Raw genomic sequence first — 14,839 nt, 5'->3', positions numbered from 1 at the left:
ATCACAATCTATTTGCATGGTCGCCGAGCTACTGATGAAAAATGTAAAATCTAAATGGGTGACATTTTATATTGCTGTAGACAGAATAACAGTCTTGGATTACATTTAATGAATGGAAACATTAATTAATTTCTATAACTGATATGATCTAAAACAAGAAAAAATAATTATTGTAACAATATTTGCGCAGTTTTCAGTGAACTAATGGGGATATTCTTACCCATAGTTTTAATAGGGTATAAAGAATTTGCCAATAAAGAATTTATGTCATGTTACTGTGAGGAAAAACAGAAATTTGTAAATGAGTACATTTTGATGATATTTTTGAACCACCCACAGTTCATTTAATGTCATAGTGTCAGTCTGCATTTTACCAAATGGAAGGGCAACCTGGACAAATAGGAAAAATACAATGGTTTAACTAATTCTATTCAGGGATTTTAGCAGTGAGTTTTCAATGATTAAATGTCAAAACTAAAGACAGCAAGTTCATTTTACAGTTTCAGAATACACTTTACGACATTATAACAGAATACAGAATGCTCATAAGTTTAATAAATATTGTAAAGTACAATTCATTTATTTTGTCAGGCAATGTAAAAAAAAGTCTTGCTGATAAATTTGGATTTTCAAACTTCTGAATATATACTACAAACTACTCATTTGCCATTCTTGGGAGTTGTCAAGCATCCTCCATTCAGGAATTGTTAGAAACTGCCTTCTTCACATTGCTGTAGGAAACTGGCACTGTGCCTCAAACATTATCACAAAGAAGTTTTCACATTTTTCTCAGTTTTTTTACAGCCGGGATTAAATACTAACAGAGAACTATCAGTACCAAGTATTAAAAGAGATGTTTGATGACTTTAATGGCAAAATTGTTTCACCACTCATGTCATTGCACTGCAGTTTAACCACATAAATGGCAAAGTCATTTTCAAAAATACATTTTCATTTCTTATCCATGTTTTGTAACTTGACTACTCAAGCTCCAGCAAAAGCTCTAGACTGTAATAATGCCTTTTAAAACAGCTAGCTTGGGAACATAATGAAAAGTATGGTTTATTTAAAAAATTTGGATTGATATTATAATATCCCTCAATTCATTGGGGTAGGAATATACTATTAGAACACTGTCAATCACGAATCTTCTCAGGCATCTGCTGCACCTGAACACAACTGGTTCAGCAATTTCAATTAAAACATACAAACTTGGAATAATAAGCAGAGCATCAAATATTTCAGTCGGTTGTGATCACAAAGAGCTATTTTTTTTAGATCAGACAGCTAGCTGAATGTTGAATAAATATTCAGTGTTAGAGTTATTCTTTTGAATTTTCCTTGACGTATAACACATTTGTCCAAACATTAAAAACTCACTGCTAAAATGGAGACAAATTTTAACAGAAGGTAGACTTGGAACTTCTATATATTAAGATGTCTTGATATAGGAACAAGGTTAATATTGGAGGTGCAGTTATTGATAGCCTTTACTTACATTAACTTCTGTGATAGCAATATCAACGACGCTACCAACAACAATTAAGGCATCAAAAGTGTTCCATGCATCAGCGAAATAGTGCTGTGAATGTAAACATTCAATAGGAGCAGAAAGGGATGAGAAAAGGCAATAGAAAAAAAGTAACAAGAGAGTCCAGAGTTACAACATAAATACAGGTACAACCCAGGTAAACTTGGCTGTATTTTGCATCACTGTGAAAGCATGAGTATGTTTTTTCAATCAACTGCCCTTTTCTTGTAAACTAATTTACTTCAAATTCTAAAGTTAACTGCCACAAATGGGCTAAAAGAAATTACCTAGATATTCCAGGCTTTAATTATTTCTTTGAAATGTTTGTACTTTGTTTCAATCATATTAATTAAATATAACTAGAAATATTGCGCAGCTTGATTAAAATCCATTTAAATATCCCAAATAATTTATGAAAACTTTAATCTATAATATCAGTTTATACTTTTATTTAATGGATTATTTATAACACAACCTAAATATACCCATAAGGGGAACAGTATCCTTTTGGTGCTCAATGTTCCAGAAGTTCAGGCAGCCGGTGCACCTGACCATAACAAAGCACAGTCCAGTACATTTGAGTTTTTATTTTATGGTTTACAGCAACCATTGTGGTTAAACTAACCTGATTAATTTCAAAATTTTGACTGAAATTGTGTCATATTCTGAGCTATACAGAATAATACAAGTGGAGCTTTACACATCAAGGCCAAAAAAAGGACAGATGCTTTCACAGCTATGCCTGTTTTTTTTTTGGTGAAATTCTCCGCTTCTGCATTCTAGAAAAGGAAAGTGATAAAGTGAGAGAAATCAGGTTTTGAAAGTCCTTATTTATATCCTAAAAACAACTGTTTGTGACTTGTCCAGTGGTAACTTTAGTGAATCACGAGAAGGAAGGAGTAATGGTTTCTGGGAAGGTACAGTACTCACATCAAGTTCACCAAGTACGACGTCTATAATGCTGCCAATAACGATGAGGAAGTCAAACACGTTCCAGGAGTCACTAAAATAGCCCTACACAAAGTAGGTAGGGGGCAAACGTTTATATTAACAATGTAAACAATAGATATATCTTTAGTTAACTGTGGAGAATTTAACACAAAACCTAAACAACAAATTTGCCAACTCAAACTTTTAAAAAATAATTTACCCAGCAATTTAATAGGAAATTAATTTATCTAACTGATCATGCTGTTCTACTGGTTAAACATTATTTCAATTGAAATATGATTAATTTTGAGAGAAAATACAGTTTCTGCCAGGACTAGTGTACTGAAATAAAGTAAATTGTGAAATAAGGTGTACTACATACAGTCCCTTTGTTTTATTTAGATAATTGGCATATCATATAAGGTAATAGTGGATGAATGTTCAACTTGCCATAGATAAAGCTTATGTTTAAATCAGCGATAATTCCAGCTGAATCTTGAATTTTCACTTTGGTGATCTATAGCATTTACATTTATCAAAAGTTACAATACAAATGCAGTTACAACCGAGATAAATTTGGCTGTATTTTACAAGGCTGTGAAAGTATGAGTATTTTTCTTTCATTCAGTGGTATCCATCTTTCACTTGTCCTTCATTTGTAAACAGACTTATGTTGAATTATAAAATTAACATATTATTTAGCTACCAAAATAATTGAGATGAAAATGAAATGAAAATCGCTTACTGTCACAAATAGGCTTCAAATAAAGTTACTGTGAAAAGCCCCTAGTTGCCACATTCCAGCGCCAGTTCGGGACGCTGGTATGGGAATTGAACCGTGCTGCTGGCCTGCCTTAGTCTGCTTTCAAAGCCAGCGATTTAGCCCTGTTCTAAACCAGCCCCTAATTTAACTAAATATTTAAATATTCCAGGCTTCAATTAATCAACTATGACTATAAAGTTGAAGAGTCATATTCCATTCAAACCACTGGCTGGGATTCTCTGTTCCAGCGGGGAATGGGGACTGTGCCCCGCTGGCTGGGATTCTCTGTTCCAGCGGGGAATGGAGACTGTGCCCCGCTGGCTGGGATTCTCCGTTCCAGCGGGGAATAGGGACTGTGCCCCGCTGGCTGGGATTCTCTGTTCCAGTGGGGAATGGAGACTGTGCCCCGCTGGCTGGGATTCTCCGTTCCAGCGGGGAATAGGGACTGTGCCCCGCTAGCTGGGATTCTCTGTTCCAGCGGGGAATGGGGACTGTGCCCCGCTGGCTGGAATTCTCTGTTCCAGCAGGGAATGAGGACTATGCCCCACTGGCTGGGATTCTCTGTTCCAGCGGGAAATGGGGACTGTGCCCCGCTGGCTGGGATTCTCTGTTCCAGCGGGGAATGGAGACTGTGCCCCGCTGGCTGGAATTCTCTGTTCCAGCAGGGAATGAGGACTATGCCCCACTGGCTGGGATTCTCTGTTCCAGCAGGGAATGGGGACTCTGCCCCACTGGCTGGGATTCTCTGTCCAGTGGGGAATGGGGACTATGCCCCACCGGCTGGGATTCCCTGTTCCAGCGGGGAATGGGGACTGTGCCCCGCTGGCTGGGATTCTCTGTTCCAGTGGGGAATGGGGACTGTGTCCCGCTGGCTGGGATTCTCTGTTCCAGCGGGGAATGGGGACTGTGCCCCACTGGCTGGGATTCTCTGTTCCAGCGGGGAATGGAGATTGTGCCCCGCTGGCTGGAATTCTTTGTTCCAGCAGGGAATGAGGACTGTGCCCCGCTGGCTGGGATTCTCTGTTCCAGCGGGAAATGGGGACTGTGCCCCGCTGGCTGGAATTCTCTGTTCCAGCAGGGAATGAGGACTATGCCCCACTGGCTGGGATTCTCTGTTCCAGCAGGGAATGGGGACTATGCCCCACTGGCTGGGATTCTCTGTCCAGTGGGGAATGGGGACTATGCCCCACTGGCTGGGATTCTCTGTTCCAGCGGGGAATGGGGACTGTGCCCCGCTGGCGCTCGGAGTGTTGCCGGGGTGGGATTCACATGACTTGACCATGGAAAAATATGCATATCGCCAAACACACCAGTTTCCCTGCAGTTATTGGGGTCGGGCCAGCATTTTGAAAGGGCTCCTCAATCCCAGCATCCAGAGACAGGACGCCCCCCGCCCTCCCCACACAACATAAATGTTGACCCCCCTCCAGTGACAAGGGTAGCACCCCCAACCCCTCATCAAGGAACTGCATCTTCCCTCCCCTCGCCCACAATACGAGAATAACAGTCACCCCCACCCCACACCACGCACGCATGAAGGTGGCCTGGCCCGCACCCCACCCAACCCCCTCAGCACCCCCTATTAGCGTTCCCTATACCCCTTTAGCATCGCTTAGCTACCCACCCTCCACACCAGGCCTCCCCCCTTCTTCAATTCACACCCTCTGGCATTGCCAATGGTGCTCTGACATCCTGGCAGTGACTCGGTAGCCTAACACGATGGGTCATCCCATTGCTCCAGTTCACCTTTGTCGCTGCTGGGGTGTAGAGGGAGGGTTCCTCCAAGGATTATGGGGGTTGGGTGGGGATCAGGCTGTGGGTAAAAGGTTGACCCTGGGACCCTTCCCTAGGATGGAAGTCCCATGTCTGGACTGCTCCTTCCAGTCCTTGGCAACCTGAAGATCACTCCTGGCATGAAGATCTTAGTCAGCTCTCACTTCAAATTCTTCATCCTGATCTGACCTGTTTAAACTCTGGTGGCCTTCTCAGTCTGATGAGCAGGCCAGACAGTTCAGTGAAGAATCAGACCAGAGACCCTTTCCTTATATCTGCTCCCTTAACCTTATCCTTTTGAAACTGCTTTTTGAAATGCCTTCTAGAAAGCCCACAATGTTTGAAAAGGTTTGAAATCCACTGAGATCCTTTGAACTGCTAAGCATTCATTCAATTTCACAGTGCAGTACCTTCAACTTGCTTTTGATTGACAGCTAAATGGTTTAAATATAGCTGACAGGAGGTTTATTTATTTATCTTCCACGCTTGAATGCATCTGAAGTACCCTCCACTGATCTTTAAGGCAGTGTTTATATACATTCTTGTTCTGATTGACAGCTGCTGACCATTTCAAACCAGCTAAGTGGTTTCACTTCCTCTTTTCTAACTGCAGAAAGCAGTTGACTTTGTTGAAGTGGTCAGCAGCTGTCAATCTCCTTATCCCATTTTCTGGCCCGACATGGGATTCTCAGCCCAATCGGGATTCCTGATCTTAGCGGCAGGGAACAAAGAATCCCGGTTATTAACTCTGTTTCTCATTCCATAACCCTGCTGAGTATTTCCAGCACTTTTTGTTTTTAAGACTAGAAGCTTGCTCTATTAAAATCCACTTCAATATTCTAACTAATTTATCAAAACTAGAACCTACATCAATTTATAGTTTTATTTAATTAATTATTTACAAAGCAATCTAAACATACACAAAACAGACCAATTACAAAAATAACAAACTAGAAAATTTAAAACCAATAATTTGTTCATTAAATTAAAACTAAAAAATATTTAATACTTTTGTAAATGGGACATTCTTGGGACAGAATGACTTTATTTAAAAGTTGTGAAATACTTAAATATTAATATTTGATAAAATATGTAGCCTTTCTTACATCTGTTTGCATTTTGTATATATCGAACTGAAATAAGGGCATAAAGCTCACTATTAATAAAAGAGGTATGTCTATGAAACTATGTTTTGTATGACACTAACTCAAGTACAAGGTTTAGGATCCGGTGATCTGAAGTATGATAGTTCTCGATATATATAAAAAATATATGTCCAGAAATCAAAAGTCCAAATCAGATATTTTCATTTCAATTTTTTAAAGTAAAACTAAAAGTGTCTTCATGCCATCAGATAACTCAATGTATTGGCCAAATATCAACCCACTAAACAGCAGAAGAAAAGTTCCACACCAATTGCAACACCTGGGTAACTGATTGAGGTTCAGATTCTAAGGGCAAGGATAGGGAGGTAAATATGGACAAGTCACACCAACTAAATTCCCAAAATAACATGCATAATTAGTATCTGACAAACAGAAGTGAAAGCACTGCAAGCAGTCAGATAAAGATCACTTACTAGCCATCTTTCCTTTTTTGGCACACATACCTAATACAAAGTGTTAGTTAAAATCTTAGTAAAGCAAAGAAATGGAACATTTTGTGGTTTCAAGAATTTGCACATTTGACTATAGTCTAGTCCAAACTTAAATTTAAAAGACACATTTAAAATAATTATAAATCAGAATTATAGTGGTCCCAGGTTCGATTCCCGGCTGGGTCACTGTCTGTGCGGAGCCTGCACGTCCTCCCCGTGTGTGCGTGGGTTTCCTCCGGGTGCTCCGGTTTCCTCCCACAGTCCAAAGATGTGCGGGTTAGGTGGATTGGCCATGCTAAATTGCCTGTTGTGTCCTAAAAAAAAAGTAAGGTTGGGGGGGGTGTTGGGTTACGGGTATAGGGTGGATATGTGGGTTTGAGTAGGGTGATCATTGCTCGGCACAACATCGAGGGCCGAAGGGCCTGTTCTGTGCTGTACTGTTCTATGTTCTAGTGGGGTTGACAAATTATACAAGTGCAAGCTACGCTATAAAAATCCCTCCAGTAGAAATTAAATTGAGTACTGTCACAAGAAGCCAATGTGATATCCTGTGGCATTTTAACCCAACAATGTAAAATATTAATATTCTGAAGGAAATTGAAACAGTTAATTAAATAATCAAGTCCAATCATTGGAAATATCTGTTTTTGTTGACTGTTTGCTTGGGTAGTATAGATTTGGTGGCTTTTGAAGAAATGGCTCCAGGGTTGATTATCTTTATTATGCTTTTATATTAGTGGCTAGAGAAAGGCAGCAAGCATGAAGTACAAAAGTTTAAATGAAAAAATATATGGCAAAATTACTTGCTAAGTGTGCAGGTCATTTTCTTTCTTTCTATGTTGATCGGTAATGAACAAAAACCAAGAAACACAGGCTTGGGTGGTAGCGCGCAACAGGTGGTTTTGGATCAGCCAAGCGTAATCCACAGCACCTGATATTCAGTTTCCTTGAAGTCAAGGGAATTAAATAGTAGCTAGGTAACTGATCTGATGCTGCTGATTTTGCACCACTGCCTATACAAATTTCTACCGAAAGAAGTTTTAAGTTGCTCTGCATGCTTTAACTAGCACATAAGCTAATTGTGCATTAAATAATGGTGTTTGCTAATTTACAATTAATAGTTGAGTTTTAGTCTTGTTCCTGGAAGTAAATATTATTAATGAAAATTAATGCACAGACCAGTCACTAACATTTTTTTGCTGCTGCTGCTTTTAAGCAACAATTAATGTGAAGATACAACATGATTTATTTACTTCTACATCTCATCAATTTATATTAAAACACCAGTGAGTCAGAAGAGAACTAATGAGGCGCAAAGCTAGAGATTAACCAAAAATGTTTTGTTTGTTAATTCTGAAACCCATACCCCATGTGACATACTTTGGTGAAGGAACAACAAAAGCAGGAGATCATGGGCAGCAGATTTGAAGTCTTGGCAGGTAGACCTTCAGGATTCAGTACTGCCTGATGCAGCTTAACACTGTTAATTAATACCCACCAGGCGTTCTCCAGGAAAAGTATGTACAGAGGCTGCACCTCTCGAGGAGACAGTCTCAGGTCTGTGTTAACTTTCAGAACCAGATACACAGTCACAAAGCAACATTTGGACTGCAATCTCAGTGGAAGGAAAAGTGACTGATGCAGTCAGCTACTATGACACTGGGTACTTTTAAGCACCGACAGAGAAATCACTTGGAACAGTCAATAAGAATTGCACAGAAGATTTGCATTTACTTAGAAATTGATCACATCTCTCCTCGGGCACATTATATATAATGAATTATTTTGAACTGTAATGAATTGTTGTACAAACATAGAAGCCATCATTAAATAGCAAGATCTCAAAAACAATGAGATGAATGAACATATAATCTGCCTTTGGTGGAGTTGGTTGAGAAAGGAATATTGTGGAAGGATACCCAAAGACATTCCCTCTCTTCAAATTAAGCCACGGGATCTTTTGTCTCGACAGACACACTTGAATATACACGCAGGCATAAATTTAATATCTCATACTAAGGATGGTACTGCTAGTATTAGTCCCTCAGTATTGCAAGAAACATTATATTGGTTGTGCTTTGTCAACATAGATAATCCACTCACCAAACTGCTAATCATTGGCTGCACTTTCAACTTTTTGGGAAAAGGTTCTGGATTCAAGCCCCGCTGAGAACTAATGCACTAATACATTTTTAGGGCTTTATTCAAGATATTTTTCTTGGCTTCAGGTCTCTACTTACTCATGCAGAAAAGCTCTCATTCCCCATGAACCTGACGTTGTATTCTGGTTTATGTCTCCTGGCATAATCTTTCTTAACTCCAGCATGTATTGGACTCAACATATTATTAGACTGAAGCTTCGGCTATAAATTGGCAGGTTACATTAGTCAACAATGAATGGATCAGTGAACAGAAGCACGGACACAAGACAGATTTCAGTAACTTGCAGTTCCTTGAAAGAACATTTGTCATATCTTTATACTAAATTTCAATTTGAGCTGATGAAGTCACATGGGCTCAAAGCAATAATCCTTACATGAAGCTTCTATGCAGTCCGTTTTTCTACATGGAGGAGCACTGCTCGCCTGCAATGTGACCCCGACCCCCTACCCCTCTCCCCCAAGCACCAACTCATCTATAAGGGGATCCTTGACCACTGCCACACCTCTCCTATGCTTGCGCAGGGCACCCCGAATACCATCCTTGTCCCAGGAAAAATGCTAGCTTGGCACCTTGACAGTGCCAGGCTGGCACCTATGTAGCACTGTCGGGTACACTGGTGGTGCTGGTGGCAGCCCGAGAACACAGCCGCATTGACACAGGCTGGAGGCGGCAGGCCATGTGCAGAGGGAGGCCATGTGCAGAGGGCCGCTGCACACCCTGAAGAACCAGCCAGCCTTCAAGCAAAGAGGAACCCTGAGGGGGATGCCAGCGATGGACCACGGTGTGCAGACATTGTTAGTCTTTTGATTAGATGACAAACAGCATGTGCCGCAGGTGACTGCGTCTCAACAAAGTGACAGTGCGGCATCTGTGCCACATCCTCGCAGATTTTGCACTCCATAGAGGAAGAGGACATGCTGGTGGCCATGAAGGTCACCACAGCCCTGGACTGGATCATTCCAGGGCTCAAGTGGGGATTTGTGCAGCATTTCATAAGCTACAGCCCACAAGTGCATTTGTGAGGTCACAGATGCTCTGTATGCCCAAGCATCCAACCACAATACCTTCAACCTGGACTAAGCCCACCAAGATGACCGGACTGCAGGATTCTCAATCATCGCAGGTATGCCTCAGGTCCAGAGTAATTGATGGCATGCATATCGCCTTGCGTACACCGGGGCATCAGGGAGTGCCCTTTACTAACAGGAAGGGATCCCATTCCCTGAATATTCAGATTGTGTACAACCACCGCTTAAGGATCATGCAGGCGTGTGCATGCTTCCCAGGGAGCGTGCATGACAGCTACATCTGGGATATTCAAAGATCCCCAGCATCTTTGAGGACCACTTCAGGATGATGGGTTGACTGTTGGGGAACAAGGAGTACCCGCTGAGGTCCAGGCTGATGACGATGGTGCGGAGACTGGAGACCAAGGTGCAGACCCAATTACATAGACATAGAACAGTACAGCACAGAACAGGGCCTTCGGCCCTCGATGTTGTGCCGAGCAATGATCACCCTACTCAAGCCAACGTATCCACCCTATACCAGTAACCCCCCCCTATAACCTTATTTTTTAGGACACTAAGGGCAATTTAGCATGGCCAATCCACCTAACAATTGCTGGCCCTCCGATCCATAAGACCATAAGACATAGGATTAGCCCATTTCGCCCATCAACTCTACTCCGCCATTCAATCATGGCTGATATGTTTCTCATGTCCATTCTCTTACCTTCTCCCCATAACCCCTGATCCCATTATTACTCAGGAACCTATCTATCTCTGTCCCAAAGGCACTCAGTGACTTGGTTTCCACAGCTTTCTGCGGCAGAGTTCCATAGATTCACCACCCTCTGGCTGAAGAAATTCCTCCTCATCTCTGTTTTAAAGGATCGTCCCTTCAGTCTGAGGCTGTGCCCTTGGGTTCCAGTTTCTCCTATTAGTGGTACATCCTCTCCACATTCACTCAATCCAGGCTCTCAGTATTGCGAAAATTTTAATGAGATACCCCCTCATCTTTCTAAAATTCCATTGAGTATAGGCCTCAACCATTCCTCATATGCCAAGTCCTTCATTCCAGGGATCATTCTTGTGAACCTCCTCTGGACCCTCTCCAAGGCTAGCACATCCTTCCTTAGATACGGGGCCCAAAACTGCTTACAATACTCCAAATCCGGTCTGACCAGAGCTTTATACTGCCTCAACAGTACATCCCTGCTCTTGTACTCTTGTCCTCTTGACATGAATGCTAACATTGCATTTGCCTTCCGAACTGCCAACTGAACCACCACGTAAACCGCAAGAGAATCTTGAACTAAGACTCCTTCTGATTTCCAAAGCCTTTTCCCATTTAGAAAATAGTCGCTGCCTCCATTCTTCCTTCCAAAGTGCATAACCTCACACTTTCCTACATTGTATTCCATCTGCCACTTCTTTGCCCACTCTCGTAGCCTGTCCAGTTCCTTCTGCAGCCTCTCTGCTTCGTCAACACCCGTCCCTATACATATCTGTGAATCATCTGCAAACTTAGCAACAATGCCCTCAGTTCCTTCTTCCAGATCATTAATGTATATTGTGAATAGCTGTGGTCCAAACAATGACCCATGCGGAACACCACTAGTCACCGGCTGCCATCCTGAAAAGGACCCCTTTATCCCCACTCTCTGCCTTCTGCCAGTCAGCCAATTCTTTATCCATGCCTGTACCACAGGGGGGGGGGGGGGGGGGGGGGGGGGGCTGCCATTCCGTAGGGCAGGGACTCACTTTAGATATCTGGGGGTGCAGGTTGCTCAGGATTGGGGGGGGGGGGGGCTCCCTAGGCACAAGATTTCTAGTTTAGCAGGGAGGGTGAAAGCTGATCTGACAAGGTGGGATGGTTTCCCTCTGTCACTGGCGGGTCGGGTACAGGCAGTTAAAATGAACGTGTTGCTGCGATTTCTGTTTATTTTCCAATGCCTGCTGATTTTACTGCCAAAGGCATTTTTTTAGAGAGATTATCTCTAAATTATCGTTCATATGGGGAGGGAAGGTGGCCAGAATTAGAAAGGTGCTACTACAAAGAGGAAGACAGGCAGGGGGTTTGGGTCTTCCGAACCTCATGTATCATTACTGGATGGTGAATGTGGAGAAGCTACGGAGCTGGGTCAGAGGGATTAACTCCCAGTGGGTCAGAATGGATGAGAGTTTGTGTACGGGGTCGGGATTGAAGGCGTTAGTAACAGCGCCGCTCTCGACGGCCCCGGGTAAATACTCAGGGAGTCCGGTAGTAATAGCTTTGTTGAGAATTTGGAAGCAGTTTCGGCAACACTTCGGGTTGGGGGCAGGGTCAAGGGAAATGACGATTCAGGGGAACCATAAATTTGAGCCAGGGAAGTGGGATGGAAATTTTCAGAGATGGGAGGAGAAAAGTATTAGGACACCAAAAGATTTGTTTCTTGAGTGTCAGTTTGCAGTTTTGAAGAAGCAAGAGCAAAATATGGGCTAGAGCAGGGGGAAATATTTAGATACATACAGAGTTTGCCAGAAAGCAGATACAGAGCTTCCTGATAGAGCCAGCTTCCACAATGCTGGAGGAGGTGCTGACGACAGGGGGACTGGAAAAGGGGGTAGTGTCGGCGGTTTACGAAGCTATTTTGGAAGAGGAGAAGGCACCCCTGGAAGGGATCAAGGCAAGTGGGAGGAAGAGTTGGGAGAGGGTATGCAGGAGGGGTTCTGGTGTGAAGTGCTCCGGAGGGTGAACGCTTTCTCCTCATGTACGAGTCTGGTATTGTTATGGCCAGGGTTTAGAGAACCCCAAAGTATATCATGGAGTTCACCTGACCCACAACCTTACTAGATTGTGGTATGGGGGAGCACACAACCCACTCTACAGGTGTGATACCGCAGAAATGGAAAAGTAATTTTTAAAGCAAAACAATGTTTATTCTATGAACTCAAGTTAACCTTTTTGAAACATAGAGTGAGCATCTTAGCAACCATCAATTCAAATACAACCCCCAAAGAATACAACACTAAGTATTCCTTAATAACTTCCCAAACAACATCCAGAGGACAGAAAAAACATCTTTCAACAGAAGCACATTAGGTTTAGATTCACTACTGAAAACATTCAGAATTCTGAATTCACCAAATTATCAAAAGATAGTCTTTTCATGACAGAGAGATCAACAGTACAGCTGCTCTGTCTGGCTTCAGCTCACACACTGAAAACGAAACTAAAACACACCCTGCAGCAAACAGCCTAAAGCAAAAGTAGAAAGCTGGCAGACAGCCATTTTCCACCCACTCTCTGACATCACTGCAGTAATAAACACCCATTTCTTAAAGGTACTCTCACTACAGATATTTCTATACATACCCATTTATAAACACCCATCTCTTAAAGGTACTCTCACTACAGATATTTCTATACATACCCATTTATAAACACCCATCTCTTAAAGGTACTCTCACTACAGATATTTCTACACATACCCATTTATAAACATCCATTTCTTAAAGGTACTCTCACTACAGATATTTATACACATACCCATTTATAAACACACATTTCTTAAAGGTACTCTCACATGACAGGTTTCTAGAGCACACCTCACAAGGGCGAGGATGAGCCGGCTCTTTGAAGGGGTCGAAGATGTGTGTGAACGTTGCTGGGGGGGCAAACCACGTTCCTATGTTTTGGTCCTGTCCAAAGCTGGAGGATTACTGGAAGGAGGTGTTTAGGGTAACCTCTAAAGTGGTGCACCTGAAACTTGATCCGGGCCCTCGGGAGGCCATATTCGGGGTGTCGGACCAGCCAGGGTTGGAAACGGATTTGGAGGCAGATATTGTAGCCTTCGCCTCGTTGACCGACCGAAGACAGATCCTGTTGGGGTGGAGATCAACCTCTCCACCCTTTGCCCTGGCGTGGCGGGGGGACCTGCTAGAATTCTTGACTCTTGAGAAGCTCAAATTTGAACTGAGGGGAAGGATGGACGGATTCTACAATTCATGGGCGTTATTCATTATGCACTTTCGAGAATTAGATCACATTGAACATTGGTGGGGGGGGGGGGGGGGGGGGGGGGGGGTTGGGAGAGTTTGGGGGAAGGGCACTGTATGTGTTAATGGTGACGATGGGCGATTCCGGATTTCTTTTTGTTATTTGTTTATGTTCACATGTAGGCTAATGTTTGGTGATTTGGTGGGAGGATGGGCTTGTTGTTATTGATATGGGGATTGACATTACATTCGTTACTGATTATTGTTTATTGTTGCTGGGTGTAAATTTGGGGAAAAATGTGAAAAAGGTTGAGAATAAAAATATTTTAAAAAAAATAAATCCATGCCTGTACCTTGCCTCTAACACTGTGGGCTCTTGTCTTATTTAGCAGCCTCCTGTACAGCACCTTGTCAAAAGCCTTCTGAAAAATGAAATGAAAATCGCTTATTGTCACGAGTAGGCTTCAAATGAAGTTACTGTGAAAATCCCCTAGTCACCATATTCCGGCGCCTGTTCGGGGAGGCTGTTACAGGAATCGAACTGTGCTGCTGGCCTGCTTGGTCTGCTTTCAAAGCCAGCGATTTAGCCCAGTGTGCTAAACAGCCAAATACAAAAAGATTTCCTCGAGTTCTCCTTTGAGTAACTTCCTTGTTACCTCCTCAACGAATTCTAACAGATTTGTCAGGCATGACCTCCCCTTGACGAATCTGTGCTGACTCAGTCCTATTTTATCATGCACTTCTAAGTACTCTGCAATCTCATCCCCTCAGGGGAACAGGATATCCCATCTCTCACCCACACTGTCGAGAAGCCTGGCCAGGTCAGCAACCCCAAAGCAAGAGGGGAGGTCTGCGCGCTGCCATACTTGTGTGTTGACTGAAAGTGAGTTGTGAGGGAGCGTTTAAAAACAGATCCCCCCTTGTGAGCAACACAACGCTGAGTTGCCAGTCTGGTGAAGCAGATATCGAGACAGCCAGTAATGGCGAGAAGCTCGTGGGGGTTCATTTTTGGCACTGAGTGCCATTAAAACTTGACACAATCTGGCCAATGATGGGTGTCGAGAAATGCCCAGCCAATCTTTCCCAAAATGACACTTAGA

General features: G+C 42.8%; 1 protein-coding gene across 1 annotated transcript in view; it reads right to left on the bottom strand.

Moving 5' to 3' along the window:
• Positions 1 to 14,839, bottom strand: part of LOC119973643 (voltage-dependent L-type calcium channel subunit alpha-1D-like) — an 863,992-nt gene that overhangs the window by 204,601 nt on the left and 644,552 nt on the right. Inside the window, exons 32-34 of the mRNA XM_038812023.1 lie at positions 2,462 to 2,545; positions 2,170 to 2,310; positions 1,499 to 1,582 (exon numbers count right to left, since the gene is read on the bottom strand). Coding sequence (XP_038667951.1) covers positions 1,499 to 1,582; positions 2,170 to 2,310; positions 2,462 to 2,545 — 309 coding nt within the window. The remainder of the gene's footprint in view (positions 1 to 1,498; positions 1,583 to 2,169; positions 2,311 to 2,461; positions 2,546 to 14,839) is intronic.

Source organism: Scyliorhinus canicula, chromosome 11 (assembly GCF_902713615.1).
Source record: "Scyliorhinus canicula chromosome 11, sScyCan1.1, whole genome shotgun sequence".
NCBI lineage: Eukaryota > Metazoa > Chordata > Chondrichthyes > Carcharhiniformes > Scyliorhinidae > Scyliorhinus > Scyliorhinus canicula.
This window is presented reverse-complemented; position numbering and strand designations above follow the sequence as displayed.